General features: G+C 37.9%; 1 protein-coding gene across 1 annotated transcript in view; it reads left to right on the top strand.

Moving 5' to 3' along the window:
* AEBP2 (AE binding protein 2) overlaps positions 1-19,993 on the top strand; it is a 69,801-nt gene that overhangs the window by 31,549 nt on the left and 18,259 nt on the right. Inside the window, exon 4 of the mRNA XM_039249017.1 lies at positions 19,639-19,825. Coding sequence (XP_039104948.1) covers positions 19,639-19,825 — 187 coding nt within the window. The remainder of the gene's footprint in view (positions 1-19,638; positions 19,826-19,993) is intronic.

The raw sequence follows: 19,993 nt of genomic DNA, 5'->3' as shown, positions 1-19,993 counted from the left end.
ATTATAGAGCAGTTTTATTTATTTTTATTTTTTTATTAAAAATTTTTTAAATGGTTTATTTATTTCTGAGAGAGAGACAGAGACAGACAGTGTGAGCAGGGGAGGGTGACAGAGAGGGAGATACAGAATCTGATATAGGCTCCAGGCTCTGAGCTACCTGTCATCACAGAGCCCAGTGTGGGGCTTGAACCCACGAACCGTGAGATCATGACCTGAGCTGAAGTTGGACACTTAACCGACTGAGCCACCCAGGCGCCCCTATTTTAGAGCAGTTTTAGATTTACAATAGTTTTATAAAGATTATAAAGTTCCCTTTTACCCTATGCCAGGTTTCCCCCACTGTTAACATCTTTGTTGCATGTATGTAAACCTTGCTTTTTAAGCTTCCTGTATTCTAGAGATCTTTCTATATTTGTTCTTAAGAGAATATTCTTTCCGTTTATTTAACCAAACTGGGTTATTTCTAGTCTTTGGCTATTATAAATAGTGCTGCAGTGATAAATCTTGTATCATATGTGTCATTTTCTACATGTATAATTATATATGTAGGAAGAATTCCCCAAAATGACATGAATGGTGGATCAAAGGCTATATAAGCATTGGTGATTTTGATAAATCTTGCCAAATTGCCCTCCTTAGGGTTTGTGTCCTCATCATCGTTAGAACGTCTGCCTTCTCAGTAGCTATGCTAAGGACGTGTTCTCTAACTTTTGAATTTTGCTGGTCTGATAGATGAGAAATTGCATCCTAGTGTAGTTTTTTTTCTTGCCCATCCTAATGTAGTTTTAATTTGTGTCTCTTTCATTATGAGGAAGTTTGGGCATCTTTTTTTTTTTTTTTTTTAATTTTTTTATGTTTATTTATTTTTGAGAGAAAGAGCATGAGCAGGGTAAGGGCAGAGAGAGAGGGAGACACAGAATCCAAAGCAGGCTCCAGGCTCTGAGCTGTCGGCACAGAGCCCGATGGGGCCCTTGAACCCATAAGCTGTGAGATCATGACCTGAGCGAAAGTCGGACGCTTAACCGACTGAGCCACCCTGGTGCCCCTGGGCATCTTTTCTTATGTTTAAGTATTTGGGTTTATTTTTCTTTCTTTTTAGTTTTATTTATTTTTAAAATTTTATTTATTTATATTAAGCAAGCTCTCTGCCCAGCATGGGGCTTGAACTCATGACACTGAGGTCAAGAGTCCTATGCTCTACTGACTGAGGCAGCCAAGAGCCCCTCTTTTATTCTTTTTAAATAAATGTCTCATTGAGCTTTTTGTTGGCATGTGAGTTTTATAACTTTAACATATTAGTCTTTCCTGTGGTCATACTATAGATCATGGCCCTGGTCTGTTCTGGACGTGTATGACCTGGGACAGTTTAAAACTTCTTACCTAAGATGTAGCTGGTAAGAATAGTTACCTCATAGAGCCATACAGTATGTATCCAATAAACATAAGAGATTATTGTTGTTAAAGCAAAAGAATCATGTACTTTCTCCCTGTGTGTATCTCCATATGTTTTTCTTTTCTTTTTTTTTTTTTTAAATTTTTAATGTTTTATTTATTTCTGAGAGAGTGAGAGAGACCGCATGAGCAGGGGATGGTCAGAGAGAGAGAGGGAGATACAGAATCTGGAGCAGGCTCCAGGCTCTGAACTGGCTGTCAGCACAGAGCCCAACGTGGGGCTCGAACCCACGAACCGTGAGATCATGACCTGAGCCAAAGTCGGATGCTTAACCGACTGAGCCACCCAGGCGCCCCCATATGTTTTTCTTTAAGTCAGTAATCCTCCTAGTTGATTATGATGTGCAGATTAATTTCAAAGCCTGTCAAATGCATTTTTCTCCCTGATTCTCCTTTTACAAGATTCTCATTGGAGAGAGGGAATGAAGTTGTCCTTAAAAGATAAAAGTTGGGGCACCTGGGTAGCTCAGTTGGTTAAATGTCCAACTTCGGCTCAGGTCATGATCTTGCAGTTTGTGAGTTCAAGCCCCACATCGGGCTCTGTGCTGACAGCTCAGAGCCTGGATCTGCGTCAGGTTCTGTCTGTCTGTCTGTCTCTCTCTCTCTCTCTCTGCCCCTCCCCTCCTCTGTCTTTCTCTCCCTCAAAATAAATAATGTTTAAAAAAAATAAAAAAGAAATTGAAAAAAAAAAGACAAAAGTTAAGAGGTATGATTAGTGAGGCATTGTTTATAATTCATAGGAATCATTTAAATCCAGAAAGCATTTTTTTGATATCTATAGTACATGGCAATGTGCAAGGCACTTTAGAAGCGAGGTGACTAAGATCTAAATAGATTCAAGTAATGAACTGTTTTATGTGCTTTAATAGTGACCTATGAAAGGTTCTATGTAAACATAGATTAGGCATGAATTAAATATACTATAATAGGGATTGGGAAGGAGTAGTAAAAGGTAAGTGGGACTCAGCTGTAGAAAGAAGGTCAGGAGGAGGTGATGATGTTTCAGGTGAGTCTTTCTTTTTCTTCCAAAAAATGCTTTTTAATTATAATGTATAATAAAGTGTTTAAAGTACACTTAAGTATTCAATAGTTTAAAGATTTGTTTCATATGTGTGTATGCACCTGTGATATTTTCAGTAAAATAGAATTTCTTAACGTTCTTTTCAATCTATTCTCCTGTCCTCTGTTCTTCCCCCTAGGCCATATTGTGATTTCTGCCATCCTGGTTTAGTTCTGGCCATAGCACTTTATTTATTTTTCATTTTAAATGGTTATTTATTTTTAAGAGACAGAGGGAGATGAGGAATCCCAAGCAGGCACTACACTGCCAGTGAGGAGCCCAACACAAGGCTTGATCCCATGAACCACAAGATCATGACCTAAGCTGAAATCAGGAAAAGGATGCTCAAGTGACTGAGCCACACAGGCACCCCAGAATAGGGCATTTCAAGCTTTGGAAATAACAAACTCTTCTCCAAATTGATCATATCATTTACATTTCCACCAGCAGTGACTTAGAGTTTTTAGTTGCTTTCTCTCATATATTATCATTCTTTCAATTCTGGCCATTCTGGTGGATATGTAAATGGTATTTCACTTTGGCTTTGATTTTTATTTCCCTAATGAATATTGATGTTGAGCACATTTTCATGTGCTTATGGCTATTTGACTTTCCTATTTTGGGGAAGTATCTATTTGAACCCATAAACCATGGGATCATGACCTGAGCCAAAGTTGGATGGCTTACCCGACTGAGCCGCCCAGTCGCCCCGATTATACAAATTTTTAACATAGTTTGAATATAAGTTCTTTGTCAGATATATACGAATACCTTCTTCCAGTCTGTGTTTGGTTTCCTAATGGGATCTTTTGAAAAATAGTTGTTAATTTCAGTTGAAACCTAATTTATGAACTTTTTTTGTAGTTAGTGCTTTTTGATTAAAAAAAATTTTTTTTAATGTTTTATTTATTTCTGAGAGACAGAGAGAGAGGGAGATACAGACTCTGAAGCAGGCTCCAGGCTCTGAGCTGTCAGCACAGAGCCCGACGCGGGGCTCGAACCCATGAGCTGTGAGATCATGACCTGAGCCGAAGTTGGACGCCAAGTGACTGAGCCACCCAGGCGCCCCTAGTTAGTGCTTTTTGTATTGTTTAAAAAATTTTTGCCTACCCTTAGTATGTGAAGATGAGGAAGCTCTTACAGAAAAGCTGAGTTTTATGGTTATAGGGAGATCATTTCAGGTATATATTTAAATAAACTTCCATACTATAAAGTTTACCAAGTTCAATAGTTTTTTTTAAAGTGTATTCATATAGTGTTCTGCAACCATCACCACTATTTACTTACAGAAGTAAGTGCCTTTGGGAGAAAGAAAAGGAAGCATAAAAGAATGAGTGGACTATTTAGGGAGAGTAATATGTTTCATGTATATAGGTGATATACTTTATTGTGGGAATTTGAAATATTAAAACATTTTTTTAAGTTTATTTTGGGAGAGTGGGAGAGAGAGAGAGTGCACAAGCAGGGGAGGGGCAGAATCCGATACAGTAGGCTTTAGGCTCTGAGCTGTCAGTACAGAGCCCTGCGTGAAGCCTGAACCTACCAACTGCGAAATCATGACCCTAGCCGAAGGTGGACACCTAACTGACTGAGCCACCCAAGTGCTTCTTACAAAAAAAATTTTTTTTGAAGTTTAGTTATTAGTTTTGAGAGAGAGAATTCCAAGCAGGCTCCACCCTGTCAGTGCAGAGCTTGACATGGGGCTTGATCTCACAAATCATGAGATCATGACCTGAGCTGCAATCCAGAATTGGATACCTTGATCTCAGTTTATGAGTTTGAGCCCCACACCCTCCACATCAGGCTCCCTGCTGTCAGCGTGGAGCCCTCTTTGGAATCTGTCTCCTCTCAGCCCTTCACCTGTTTTGGCTTGCATTCTCTTTCTCTCTCAAAAATAAACAAACATTAAAAAAAAAAAAGTCGGATGCTTAACCAACTGAGACACCCAGGCACACCTGAAATGTTTTTAGAACTATTTCTGTAGACTGGTGGGCCTGGACTACTAGAAATTAAATGTATAAGCAATTGGTTTCAAAAGTTTTTCATTTTGGGATGCCTGGGTGGCTCAATCACTTGAGAGTCCAACTTTGGCTCAGGTCATGATCTTGTGGCTTGGTAGGCTGAAGCCCCACATCGAGCTCTGTGCTGACAGCTCAGACAGAGCCTGGAGCCTGCTTAAGATTCTGTGTCTCCCTCTCTCTCTCACCCTCCCTTGCTCGTGCGGTGTCTCTCTCTCAAAAATAAACATTAGAAAAAAAGTTTTTTATATTGAATGTTTTAGTGTTTGTTGTATAATGAACAAGGTGAAGGTAAGAATCAGAAATAATCATGATTAGCAAAGGCTTTAATAATGCTATTTTGTGCCTTGCACATTACCTACATATTTTATTGCATTATCTATTTTAATTAATTCTTAAAATAATTCTCTGAATTATTGCTGTTGCCCTCATTTTATCTATTTATATATTTACTATTTATTTATTTATTTGAGACTGAGTGTGTGAGTGAGTGAGGGGCAGAGAAAGGGAGACACAAAATCCAAAGCAGGCTCCATACTCTGAGCTGTCAGCATAGAACCCAATGCAGGGCTGGAACCCATGAACTGTGAAATCATGCATGACCTGAGCTGAAGTTGGAAGCTTCATCAACTGATCCACCAAGACACCCCTTATTTTATTTTTTTAAAGTTTATTTATTATGAGAGAGCAAGCAAGGGAAGGGCAGAGAGAGAGAGAATCCCAAGCAGGCTCTCCACACTGTTATTTTTAAGCAGCCGCACTTGGGTTTCGATGTTACAAATTGTGAGATCATGACCTTAGCCAAAATTGAAAGCCAGGTCCTCCCTCTCTCTTTTTCTCTCTCTCAAAAATAAACATTTTAAAAAATGAATAAAAATAAAAAATGTTTTTAACATGGATAAAATCATCTTGATGAGTAATTTTTTAGAATGTGTACTGTTTTTTCGAAAAATATTTAATTCTTTAGGATGAAATCTGAATAAAGAAAAGGGATGGAGAATAGGGAAAGGAAGGGCTTAGTATAGCACAAATTTGCCTGACTATAACAGACTTTGGAACTTCATAGCCAACAAAGTTTTTTCTGAATTCCTAGTAGTGGCTTGCTCTTCCACTCTGTCACATGTTATAAATGTAATACTTGGTACTATTAAAGAATTTTAATACTGAAAAGCTTCAGGAAGAAGATAGTAGAACTTTAACATCTATAGAAAACCACTGTTTGTTTTTTAGCACCTGTTTGGTTTCTTAACATGTACAAAGTGAAGAAATAAATGGAATCATTTTGCACTTAGATGTAACTTACTTCTTCACTTCTATATTGGACATTGTTTCACATTAATAAAAATTTATTACTTTTTAATGGTTATATATTCCTATGTGATAGTTTATTATATTTAATAGTTCTTTCTTGATCTTTTTTGTACGGTTATCCCCAATATAAATAACTGTAATTAATTAACATATTTCTATAAACTGCTTTTGGAAGCTAATATAAATCCTAAAAGCTATGTTACTAGATCAGAACCTATGTATAAGCTTACAATTTATTTATTTATTTATTTATTTATTTTAATGGTTATTTTTGAGAGAGAGAGAGAGGGAGCGAGCGAGCAGGGGGAGGGGCAAGAGATACAGATTCTGAAGTAGGCTCCAGGCTCTGAACTGTCAGCACAGGGCCCAATGCGGGGCTCGAACCTACCAACCATGAGATCATGACCTGAGCTGAAGTCACGTGCTTAACTGACTGAGCCACCCAGGCCATCTATCTCTCTCTTTCTCTGTCTCTGTCTTTCTCTCTGTCTGTCTATTTTTGATTTATTTAGAGATAGAGCTTGCATGAATGGGGGAGGGGCATGACTTGAGCTGAAATCAAGAGTCGGGCACTTAGCCAACTGCAGGCATCCATGGATTTTTTCTTTCTGATTTATAAAAACCTTAATATTGGGCTCAGTCATTAAGCATCTGACTGTGGCTCAGGTCATGATCTCAGTTTGTGAGTTTGAGTCCCATGTCGGGTGAAACTCAAGCCTTCTTTCGCTTTTCTCTCTCTCTCAGCCCCTTGCTCACTTGTGTTCTCTCTCTGTCTCTCATAAAAAAAAAATACCAAGCTTAATATTAAATATACATGTTTGCTGTATGTAACAGATATTTTGGTCTAGCTTGTCATTTATCATAAACGATTGTTCTACCATCTGGAAGCTTCTGTGTATTGATATTACCATACATTTCTACATATATACATGTAGAATATACACAATATAAATGTAAACACATGTGAATACAATGTAAATATGCTTCTGTATATTTTCATTACCATTTTTCTTGTATTATTTTTGTATTTTTAGGTTGGAAATCTTGTTAACCTGCTTAAAAATAGGAAAAACATTTCCTTGCTGTGATAGGAGTTTAAATATTTCTCTCATTTTGACTTTTTTCCTTGACTTTTTATGATGCTTTTTCTAACTTTTTTAAAAAATTTATTTCTGAGAGAGAGACAGCGTGATCAGGGGAGGGTCAGAGAGAGAGGGAGACACAGAATCCAAAGCAGGCTCCAGGCTCTGAGCTAGCTGTCAGCACAGAGCCCGACGTGGGGCTCTAACCCACGAACCATGAGATCGTGACCTGAGCCGAAGTTGGACGCTTAGCCGACTGAGCCATCCAGGTGCCCCTATGGTGTTTTTTTCTAAAATGCAGAGTTTTAAAACTTAGTTTTTTTAAGTTTTTTTAATTTTTTTATTTTTTAATATATTTTTTAATTTATTTCTAGGAGAGAGAGAGAGAGACAGCGTGAGCAGGGGAGGGTCAGAGGGAGAGGGAGTCACAGACTCTGAAACAGGCTCCAGGCTCTGAGCTGGCAGTCAGCACAGAGCCCGACGCGGGGCTCGAACCCACAAACCGCGAGATCATGGCCTAAGTGAAAGTCGGACGCTTAACCGACTAAGCCACCCAGGTGCCCCTTAAAACTTAGTTTTGAAGTAATTTCAACTTGCAGAGAAGATGAAAAGCCTCCATAATGTTTTCTCTCTCACACATGAATGTATAAATTCATGTATATCCTTACTCAAGATTCACCATTTACCTTTTTACTACCTTTGTCCTATATTTATCCATTATCCATTCTTCATCTGTCTACCTTCCTCCCCCCGTCTCTCCTTATTTCTCCTTCCTTACCTACCCTCACACACATTTTTTTATAAAACATTTGACAGGAGCAGAATCTCTAAAACTTCAGTGTGTATATTTCCTAAGAACAAGGATATTCTTTTACATGAACTTAGAATAGTTGTTAAGACCCAGAAATTTAACATTGATGCTATTAGCTGTTGAAGTTTACTAATTGTCCTAGTAATGTCTTTTGTAGCAGTCCCCCNGCCTCTGCTTAGAATCCAGTTGAGGATCCTGTATTGCATTTTTGAAGAGTATAAACCTGTTATTTTGCAGTATATTCCCTGTTTGGGGTTGTTTGGTGTTTTGGTAATGATGAGATTGGGTTTATAAATTTTTGGAGAAAATACAAGAAAATTCTCACTGTCACTTCAAAAGATACTTGATGACAGTTTGTTCCATCATAGGTAATGTTACCTAGATCACTTGATTAAAGTGGAAATTGCCGAGTTCTCCACTGTTAACTTATTCTTTGTCCCTTTACAAGTGATTTTGTAGAGAGACTTTCAACCTAACCATTGGAATTAGTTTTAGTTGGGGCACCTGGGTGGCTCAGTTGGTTAAGCGTCCGACTTTCGCTTAGGTGATATTGCGGTTCGTGGGTTCGAGCCCCGCGTCGGGCTCTGTGCTGACTGCCAGCTCAGAGCCTGGAGCTTGTTTCAGTCTGTGACTCCCTCTCTCTCTGACCCTCCCCTGCTCACGCTGTCTCTCTCTCCTAGAAATAAATAAAACATTAAAAAAAAAATTAAAAAAAAAAGGAATTAGTTTTAGTTTCCATTGATCCTTAGCCGAATCAATTATTAATATAAGGGTTACAAAATGAGTATGTTTTGTTTTCCAATCTAAATTTATTGATAAGTATTCTACTTATAGAGCTTTCTTTGTTCTTTATTTTATATGTCTGTTTATTTAGGAATGGACTTGTGTTCTTTTTTTTTTTTTTTTTAATTTTTCAGTATTTATTTTTGAGAGAGACAGATGGAGCATGAGTGGGAGAGGGGCAGAGAGAGAGGGAGACACAGATTTGCAGTAGGCTCCAGGCTCTAAGCTGGCAGCACAGAGCGTGACATGGGGCTCGAACCTATGAACTGTGAGATCATGACCTGAGCCAAAGTCGGACGCCCAACGGACTGAGTCGCCCAGGTGCCCCTGGACTTGTGTACTTATTTTATTCCTTGGCTTGTATATTGTGACTATTATTATTTTGATGCTCATCTAATACAGATTTTTAAATATTGAATATATCTGTTTTTGCTCATGTGGTTCCTGGGGCCACTTTCTAAATATTTGAGTGGTAATGGTCTCCATTGTAGTGTTGGTAGTGGCAGAGGCTTGAAACTGAAAGTCATTGGGTCGCCTGGGTGGCTCAGTCGGTTAAGCATCCCACTTCAGCTCAGGTCATGATCTTACTGCTTGTGGTTTTGAGCCCTGCATCAGGTTCTGTGTGGACAGCTAAGAGCTTGGAGCCTGTTTCAGATACCTTTGTCTCCCCCTCTCTCTCTCTGCCCATCCTCCACTCATGCTTTGTCTCTCTCTGTCTCAAAAATAAATAAAGTATAAAAAAAATTTAAAAAAAGTCATTAAGACCTACGCAACTTGTTATGAGAAAAGAAAGTTGTGGGTGTGTCATTAGGTTTAAGGCTGGACTTTTTTATTACTATTATTATTTTTAAATGTTTATTTTTGAGAGAGAGTGCTCGCACGGTGCGAGGGAGGGAGGGGCAGAGAGAGAGAAGGCGACTCAGAAGCTGAAGCAGGCTCCAGGCTCTGAGCTGTTAGCCCAGAGCCCAGTGCGGGGCTCGAACTCATGAACCATGAGATTATGACCTGAACCAATGTCAGACACTTAACTGACTGAGCCCTCCACCGCCCCCGTTTAAGCCTAGTTTTATGTTTCTTAAACTTATTTATGTCTGACAAGAAAATAGTATCATATGAAAATATTAGTGTTAGCTTATGAAACTTTAGTTTTGTAAAATCAACATACCCTTTAAAATGCAAAAACAGGTTTTTTGGCAAGGGTTTGATGATATTTATCTTTGATCATTAAAGTACAGTTATTGTTCCTAGATAAAATTCCCCCACCCCCACATTCACTTTATCAGTTATATATACCTCTGCTTTATATATACATTTAGACTTTGTGGGAAGGGGACCTGCTGCTGCCATTTTGTTAAATGTAGTGAAACATTTCATTTAAAGGTTTGGAAAACATTACATGTGTTGGGGTGCCTGGCTGGTTCAGTTGGTAGAGCGTGGGACGCTTGATCTTGAGGTTGTAAATTAAAGCCCCGTGTTGGGTGTAGAGATTACTTAAAATCTTTAAAAGCAAACAAAATATGACATGTGTTTATAGTAGTAGAATATGGCAATATTTTAAACTATTCTCTTTGTCTTTTTTTTTTTTCTTTACAATTTACATTTGATTCTTGTTAGTTATCTGGTGTTAAGCTTATCATAGCTAAATGGCTTCAATGCCACCACATATAGAAATACATTATTTTACTTAACTGAAGAAAAGAAAAAGTAGTTATACACAGCATGTTTGGTGATTGTTTTGATTTCCTTTATTGTTAATGGGGCAGTGGTTTGTCTTGATAGATTTGTATATGTTCAAAATTATGTAGTTGTACTTCATTTATTTTTTTTTTTTACAAATAATTTATTGTCAAATTGGTTTCCATATAACACCCAGTGTTCATCCTCACAAGTGCCCTCCTCCATGCCCATCTCCCCCCCCCATCCATCAGTCCTCAGTTTGTTTCTCAGTGTAGTTGTACTTCTTATGAGATAAGCTTGATATGTAGTTTTACTTCCCTTACACAATTCTTCCCTACTCCAGTATTTCTGTTTACTTTGAACAGAGTATAGTTACTTACTTATCTTGGGTTAATTTCTTTGTTTTAACTTTTCCTCAGCAGATAGTCTCCTGTAGCTCAACATGATTGACTTCATTTGTAATATTGACATATTTGAATAACTTCTCTTTGTGTTAGAGTAGTGCTTGAAAAACTCAGACTTTCTTTCAAGCTTGATGCATAAAATAGCCATTCTTTTTAGGTGTTTTGAAATCAAAACCCTAGCCTGTATTGGTGATAAAAACATTTTTATCAAACCAGATTTAACCTATGATATCCTCATAGTTATGCATTCAGGCAGTTTCAGGCAATTTGTTACATAGTGAATGATACTGGTATTCACTATGGTGGATGATGAAATAATTTTCTTCTTTTGTTCTTTTATGACCTGTTTTGTATTGGTAGTCGATGCTGATAATTTTAAATTGGTTGCTTTTTCACCCCCCAGCTTTTTGAGGTGTAATTGGCAAATAAAATTGTAAGAAATTTATATACACCATGGTGATTTAATATGTGTATATAGTTGTGAAAGGATTCGCTCCATCTAGTTAATTAACTCATCTATCACCTCATATATATTTAACATAAATATATATATTTGTAAGAATCTTTTGATTGATTTTTAAGAGATATTCTCTATAATAATATGAAGCTTTAAATACCCTGTTCTGCTCTCTTTAATTCTTCTTTGACATTTTGTATGTCTGTGTATGTGAAGCTCCCTAGCCTTGGCAGCCAGTGCTTTTAGGAGGCTCCCGCTGACCAAACATGGAGTTATTTGACTATAAATAAGAATAATAAATGCATTGGTCATCATGATGCCAGAAGACAAAAAATGATTACCTTTCTTAACCCAAAAAGAAAAATTAGTTGGTCACCATTGGACAATGATAGGGATCTCATTATTTGGAAAGCGGGTAAGAATCAAGTAGTTCTTCCTTTATTGTATGAACTGTGCTACTGGGTGTCCAAATCTTAGTGCTAAAGTTGCATTCGTGACCAATTAAATTAGAATCTGGGGCACGCAGCCAGGCATTTTACTGTATTTTAAAAAATTGAGGGACACCTGGGTGGATCACTCGGTTTCAGCTCAGGGCATCATCTCATGGATCGTGAGTTCAAGCCCCATATTGGGCTCTGTGCTGACAGTGTGGAGCCTGGTTGGGATTTTCTCTCTCCCTTTCTCTCTGCCCCTTCCTGCTTGCTCTGCCTCTCTTTCAAAAAATAAAAAAATAAATTTTCATTTTTTAATGTTTTTTTTTTTTTTTTTTTTTTTAAATTTCTGAGAGAGAGAGAGAGAGAGAGAGACAGCATGAACAGAGGAGGGTCAGACAGAGAGGGAGATACTGAATCTGAAACCGGCTCCAGGCTCTGAACTCACTGTCAGCACAGAGCCCGATACGAGGCTCGAACCTACGAACCTTGAGACCATGACCTAAGTAAGCCGAAGTTGGACACTTAACTGACTGAGCCACCCAGGCACCCCATTAAAAAAAAAAAATTTAAATCAGATGATTGGATGTTTGCCTAGGCCTCAGGAACACAGCTCTACAAGATATTTCCCTTATCGGGTACTGTATACTAAGCAACATTTCTATGGTAAATGTGACTGCCAGTTTAGTGGTCTTTGGAAGGGGGGAAAAAAGCTTTGAGGGAAAAAGCTATGCTGTGTGTACTGTGTGCATGTCGCATTTGGGATATTATTTTTATTAATGTAAACTTTCTTTTCTAGGCCTCTTTTATACCACACTTGCCTATTCTTCATCCCTCCAACCTCTATTTGCAAAGCTATTGATTGTTGCTCCTGTCTAATCAGCTTTGCTGATCTCTGCTTTACCTGACTTCTAAATGTTGGAGAGTGCTCTCTTAAAGTTCGCACCCTAGGCGTCTTTTGGTTTTAAATACTATTAAATACTTTTTATATTCTGATTACTCAGAGATGTTTATCTCTAGCTCTAACAATATTTCCTCTTCGATTTCAGAATAGAATATTTGGCATGGATGTCTAATAGAGTATTGAATTATTTAAAAAAAATTTTTTTTAATGTTTTTATTTATTTTTGAAAGAGAGAAACAGCATGAGCAGGGGAAAATCAGAGAAAGAGGGAGACACAGAATCTGAAACAGGCTCTAGGCTCTGAGCTAGCTGTCAGCACAGAGCCAGATATGGGGCTCGAACCCACGAACCGTGAGGTCATGACCTGAGCCAGACCTGAGCTGAAGTCGGATGCTCAACCGACTGAGCCACCCAGGAAACCCTAATAGAGTATTAAAAAAAAATTCTTTTTTTAACGTTTATTTATTTCTGAGAGATAGAGCAGGGGAGGGACAGAGAGAGAGGGAGACATAGAATCCGAAGCAGGCTCCAGGCTCTGAGCTCTCAGCACAGAGCCCGACGTGGGGCTCGAACCCACAAACTATGAGATCATGAGCTGAGCTGAAGTTGGACACTTAACCAAATGAGCCACCCGGGTGCCCCTATTTTGAACTAAACATGTACAAAATCTTGTGATTTTTCATTTCAAACATGGTTCTCTTCTAGACTAGGTAAACATTAAGATCATCAAGGGCTCTGGGTTTAATATACCTCTCTTAACTTTTCCGGTACTCCTATAAATGCATTAGCAAATCCTGTCAATTTGACCCTCAGTGTATTTTAAAAAAATTTTTTTTAATATTTATTTATTTTTGGGAGAGAGAGAGACAGACCCCAGAGCACAAGCAGGGAAGGGGCAGAGAGAGGGAGACACAGAATCCAAGCAGGCTCCAGGCTTTGAGCCGTCAGCACAGAGCTGGATGCAGGGTTGGAACCCATGAACCGCTAGATCATGACCCGAGCCAAATCTGGATGCTTAACTGACTGAGCCACCCAGGCGCCCTTCTATTTGGAATTTTTTAAAGCTTTTTATTTTGGAAATATTTTAGATTTACAGAAAAGTTAAGTTGCAAAGATTGTCCAGAGTATCCATGTGCCTTGCCTTCACTTAGTTTTTTTCCCTTAGGCTTACCTCATTCATATTACTGTGGTACATTTGTCACAACTAAGAAACCAGCATTTCTACCTGGAATTTTTATTTTCCTTTAGATTACCTATTTTATTAATAAATACTGCCATATCTTCTGTGAAACTGATGTTTTCTCCTCGGTGTTTTAGTAGTCCCTGGTAGATTTTCATAGCACTTCTGGGAATATATGAATAAGACAGTATTAATATTGCTTCATTTGAACATGTTTGGGGTGAAAAACAAAAACAGTGATTCCATGTGTCAAATTTTAGAACAGCTACTTGACCACAGTAGTAGTCAATATATATAGAGTATTTCAGTGGATTTTGGGAGATAGATCATTTAAAACATTTGGTATCCAACAACCAGATTTTCCCCTGATTGTTGAAATCAGAACATCAATGTGATGGCTTGAATTCAAGGGTCATTGTATGTGTTGGGGAAAAAAATGAATATTTGAACATTAAAACCACTTTCATGAATTGCTCTTGTTGAGAAGAATGAAAGGCCATTTGAGGCAATAACTGATTTGTCTCTTACCTAGTTTTCTGTCATATATACATAATGAGTGGGATTTTCATTAGATGCTTAAAATTATTTTTTCTTCTAGGGTAAAAGAATTTGCGTTTCAGTAAAATGTGTGATTCTTTTCTTTATTTCTGATAAAGGACTCTGTCATTCTAAACTCTCATTGTACTTTTGTTTTCTTTTTTAGATTTGCTATGATTCTTTGTTGATAAGTGATTAAAAGCAAAGATAAAACTACTTTCTCCTAGAATTCTCATTATTCATTTCCAGAGCAATGAATCACCACTGATTAAAATACACTTGTGATATTTACTCAGTTCTAGATACTTTCAGGGCTTATTCGTTGCAGTCTTGAACAATTCTGGGACGAAATAAATCTGCTACCATATTGGTACCCTTATAATTAAGGGTTATCCTGAATGGAGTTATATTACAAGATCCTTCTGAATGTAAACCTGAGGACTTGGATCTGAAACTGTTACAGTCATCTCTGCCTTAATTGTACTCAAGTAGCTATTCTAAAATTCGAAATGTGAAGTTTTTCCAACAAATTTGTTTGAATAACCAGTATTAAACTGGAAATTTCAAGACAAAGGCTATCTTACATATATTGTACTCCTTAAAGTATCTGACACATGGGCCACCAAAGACAATTAATGTATATTTTTAAAGTAGATAGATGTTAGGGGTGCTTGAGTGGCTCAGTCAGTTAAGCAGCTGACTTTGGCTCAGTTCATGATCCTGTGGTTCGTGGGTTCAAGCCCTGCATCGGGCTCTGTGCTGATGGGTCGGAGCCTGGAGCCTGCTTCTGATTCTGTGTCTCCCTCTCTCTGCCCCTTCCCCACTTGTGCTCTGTCTGTCTCAAAAATAAACATTAATTTTTTTTAAGTAGATGTTAGGAAATACAGGAAATCTTCTAAAATTGAAAAGAAAAATACTGTATGGCTTTATTCTGTGGCAGTACTGTATAACACAAATATGTGTGAACCAAATATATTATTTTAAGTTCTCCAGTGCTTCATTAAAATAATTGAATAATAGGTGAAAATAATATAAACAGTATCGTTGGCTTAGCTTCTTATATTTCAAATCTTAGCAGTATACAAAATTAATGAAAGTTTTTGCTTTTTTGGGTACTAAATCTTCAGAGTTCAGTGTATATTTTATACTTATGATATTTTTTAAGAAGAGCCACATTTGAACTGCTTAGTAACTATAGGTGTCTAATGTTTAAAATGTATTGGGCAGTGTAAAACTAATCCATTAGGGTAATTTTACGTATAAGCTTTCTCTTGGATAAGATGCTAAATACTTGATCTTTATCTAGAGTTCACAAAATTTATAGTTGGAGAGGTAGATCACATAGCAAGCTGTTGCAGATATAGTTAAGTCTTTCAGTAGTGAAATTGACTATCAGGTATTGAAAAATAAAATGGAAAAGCTGGTCTTATGGTTAATAATAAAAGATACTACTTTTTAGAAAAATTAAAGTTATTACAGAAATGCAAATAAAAATCACAGTGAGTTATTAATACTGGGATGATTTTAATAAAATAAACTGAAAATAACAAGTGTTGGCAAGGATGCGGAGCCAGCTGATGGTTATACAGTGTTGTGAATGTACTAAAAACCCCTGCATTGTACACTTTAAAGTGGTGTGTTACATGAATTTGACTTCAATTAATAAAAATTAATTTAAATAAAATTTTGTTTCTTAGTTATAGTAATCTTAAAGTATTAAGTAGCAACATTTGACCAGTGGCTTTTGTGGTGGACAGTGTTCTCCTATGGCAGTGTGGTATAATCAGTAGGAGATGGAAAGATTATTTTTTCTTGGCACTCAAAATATACCTAGAAGATATTTTTTTTTTTAAATTTTTTTTAATGTTTTATTTATTTCTAGGAGAGAGAGAGAGAGAGACAGCGTGAACAGGGGAGGGTCAGAGAGAGAGGGAGACACAAGACTGAAACAGGCTCCAGGCTCTGAGCTGGCAGTCAGCACAGAGCCCGACGCGGGGCTCGAACCCACGAACCACGAGATCATGACCTAAGCGAAAGTCGGACGCTTAACCGACTAAGCCACCCAGGCGCCCCCCTAGAAGATATTTAAATTCTGAGAATTCAGTAGCCATTAGTTGATAAACTTTTCATCGTCAAAATCTGTACTTGAACTTTCTTGATGCAGGTTGAGGACAACACTATTGATAAGATCATTATAAGAATTGAATAAGGAGCACCTAGGTGGCTCAGTAGGTTGTCTGACGTCTTCTCACGTTCTTGAGTTCGAGCCCCACTTCGGGCTGTCTGCTGTCAGCACAGAACCTGCCTTGGATCCACTGGCCCCCTCTCTCTGACCCTCTCCTGTGAGCACTCTGTCAAACTTTCTCTCTCTCTCTCTCCCTCTCTCTGTCTCTCTCTCTCTCTCTCTCTTTCTCTCAGAAATAAACATTTAAGGGGCACCTGGGTGGCTCAGTCAGCTCAGGTCATGTCACAGTTCATGAGTTAAATCCCTGCCTTGGGCTCTGTGCTGACAGCTCAGAGCCTGGAGCCTACTTTGGATTCTGTGTTTCCATCTCTCTCTGCCTCTCCCCATGCTCATGCTCATGCTCTGTCTTTCTCAAAAATAAATAAACCTTAAAAAAAAAAAGAAAAAATATTTAAAAAGTTATTAAAAGAATTGAGTGAAATATTTTCAAGCACTGGATATGGCTAATTGCTTCAGGGTTCCTAAAGCACTTGGTCTCTAACCCTAACTGTAGTTCTTTGAAATTGTCTTAGTAAATGTTTACTGACCATATTGTAAGCTCTTTCAGAGTGGGAACTGTATCTTAATTCATCTTTATACTCTGGCATCTTGCATAGTACATAGAACATAGAGTAAGTATTTTTTATTTTATTTTGAGGGAGAGAGCTCCTGTGTGCAAATGGGGGACGGGGAGAGAGAGAAAATCCCCAAGTAGGCTCCACGCTTGAGCCTGACACAGCTGATCTCACGACCCTGAGATCATGACCTGAGCTAATACCAAGAGTCAGACGCTCCACTGACTGAGCCAGTCTGGTCCCCACACCACCCCCTTCACCCTTAAAAAAAATTTTTTTTTAATAGATAAGTATTTGAACTAAAACCTCGAATCATTCCTCTGCCTCTTAGTGTGCACCTTAGAATGGGCAAAGATTTTTATTAGCAATGCTGGATGCCATTAAGCCCATAAAAGATGTGTTGTGTATTAGAATAAATAGAATAATTATGAATGGCACTGCCTAAGGAGCTTGCTGTGAAATGTTTCAGCCAGCATCAGTTTTATCAGAATCTTTAAAATAGTTCTTCAGATATATTTAGAAATAGCCATGATTTACAAGGTGTTTCTGGATATATATATATGTACACACATATATGTATATGTATATATGTTCATAAAAGTATGATCTTGCCTTTAAAATACATGGAGAAAGGATTAATTACAGTGTATAGATAAGCAGTCTGAATGTGTGAGGGTATCTTCAAAAGAGGATGAGCTTTTTTTTTTTAATTAATTTATTTTTTACATCCAGGCTAGTTAGCGTATCGTGCAACAATGATTTCAGGAGTAGATTCCTCAGTGCCTCTTACCCTTTTAGCCCATCCCCCCTCTGACAACCCCTCCAGCAACCCTGTTCTCTGTATTTAAGAGTATCTTATGTTTTGTCCCCTTCCCTGTTGTTATATTATTTTTGCTTCCCTTTCCTTATGTTCATCTGTTTAGTTTCTTAAATTGCTCGTGAGTGAAGTCATATGATATTTGTCTTTCTCTAACTAATTTTGCTTAGCGTAATACCCTCTAGTTCCTTCCACGTAGTTGCAAAGGGATGAGCTTTTCTTAAGTTGGGTGGATTTAGAGAGACTTTGTGACTAAAGAAATGATCTCTAGTAGAGAGTTGTATTGTGTTTTTAGAAGTTTAAAATTGTAAAGTTGCCTCGATTAAAAGAAAGAGCCTGGAGATAATGTACGTTTTTATGTGGTATTATCTAGATAAATTCTATTGTACGTACGTTAAACCACCTAGGAATTACATGATGGATTTATCTGGTCTTTGACATGACGAATATGTGTGGTTGGAGTTTGGTTGTCAAGTCAGAATCTAAGTAAATTGGATTAGTTACTAATAGAAGATCCCCTGGAAATCTAGTTATGGATTTTGCTGTGGGGTCATTTTGTTTTTTTTTTTTTTTTTTAATGTTTTATTTATTTCTAGGAGAGAGAGAGACAGCGTGAGCAGGGGAGGGTCAGAGAGAGAGGGAGTCACAGATTGAAACAGGCTCCAGGCTCTGAGCTGGCAGTCAGCACAGAGCCCGACGCGGGGCTCGAACGCTGTGGGGTCATTTTGAAAATGGCTTTTGTTTTAATTAGTAACATTCATTTGTTAGATGTCACACACTTTGTACTGTAGCTAATTTGTGTATTATAATTTTGGTGATATCTAAACATTCTGCATTTGCTTTTGGAGTAGCAGATCTGCCAGATGACTTGGGTAGTTTTCTCAGTCTTGCAAGTGCAGAAGGCTAAAGAGGCAGTATTTAATGGAACTTACAGAGAGTTGGATAAGATCAACCCTGAGCATAAGTCTTCTCTAACCAGCTGGATCTAATCATTTAAAAGTCATTATCACTGTATTTCTTCCCTGTTAGAACAGTGTAGAACAGTAGGGAAGCCGCTTGAAGATATTGAAGTAGTATATATGGTTAAGATAAAAATAATTTTAGAGATCTAGGAGTCCCTGGGTGCCTGGGTGGCTCAGTCAGTTAAGCATCCAACTCTAGATTTGAGCTGAGGTCGTGATCTCACCATGAGTTTGAGCACCTCTATCTGTCAGCACAGAGCCTGCTTAGGATTCTTTTCTCTTCCTCTCTGCCCTTCCCCTGCTCATGCTCACTTGCTCCCTCTGTCTCTCTCTGAAATAAATAAACCTTAAAAAAGAAATCTATGAGTCCCAAGTAATTGTCAGGATATGTAATTCTCTGATTTAAAAACAAGTTAATTGGAGGCGCCTGGGTTGCTCAGTCAGTTAAGCATCCAACTTCAGCTCAGGTCATGATCTCACAGTCTGTGGGTTCGAGCCCTGCGTCAGGCTCTGTGCTGACAGCTCAGAGCTTGGAGCCTACTTCGAATTGTGTCTCCCTCTTTCTCTGCCCCTCCCCTTCTTGCTCTCTGTCTCCCAAAATACATTAAAAAAAATTTTTTTTAAAGCAAGTTAGTTGTTTTTCTTAGTGAAGTGATTAGTTCAAAACCTGATTTTTCTGGGGAGAAGATCTCACTATTTTTGTCTTGCGTATAGTGGGAAGAGCAGTAAATGAGATTCGTGACGCTAGAGTTTTATTTTCCGGCTCTGCTACTGCCTAATGTATATTCTTTGGGGTACCTTATAAAAAGAAAGGATGTAGTAATCTCTCATAGTTCCTATCTGGAATGGTTCTATAGTGTTACCGATTTACTTCTGAAAATAACAAAATACTCATTCACATTATACTTGTGCCCTGCACCTCATCCCTGACATCCTTTTTTATTTTTATTTAGTGTGTGGTTGGCGGCTGCAATGCCAGCTTTGCTTCTCAGGGAGGGCTCGCTCGCCATGTACCCACACACTTCAGTCAGCAGAACTCCTCAAAAGTTTCTAGCCAGCCAAAGGCCAAAGAAGAATCTCCATCTAAAGCTGGAATGAACAAAAGGAGAAAATTAAAGAACAAAAGACGACGTTCATTACGTAAGTTTCTTACTAAAAATCTGTATGTATTAGATAGCTTTTGCTTCTATCTTGGGCTTTCATGCAGATTTACATTTTACTGTTCTTTAACTCTGCTTGTGTATTTTTGTTACAGTAATAAACACCTTTGGGTTTAAGTGTGAGAGTTCAGTCGTGTATGTTTTGTGT

Source organism: Hyaena hyaena, unplaced genomic scaffold, assembly GCF_003009895.1.
Source record: "Hyaena hyaena isolate Hyena2069 unplaced genomic scaffold, ASM300989v1 scaffold_326, whole genome shotgun sequence".
Lineage (NCBI taxonomy): Eukaryota > Metazoa > Chordata > Mammalia > Carnivora > Hyaenidae > Hyaena > Hyaena hyaena.
This window is presented reverse-complemented; position numbering and strand designations above follow the sequence as displayed.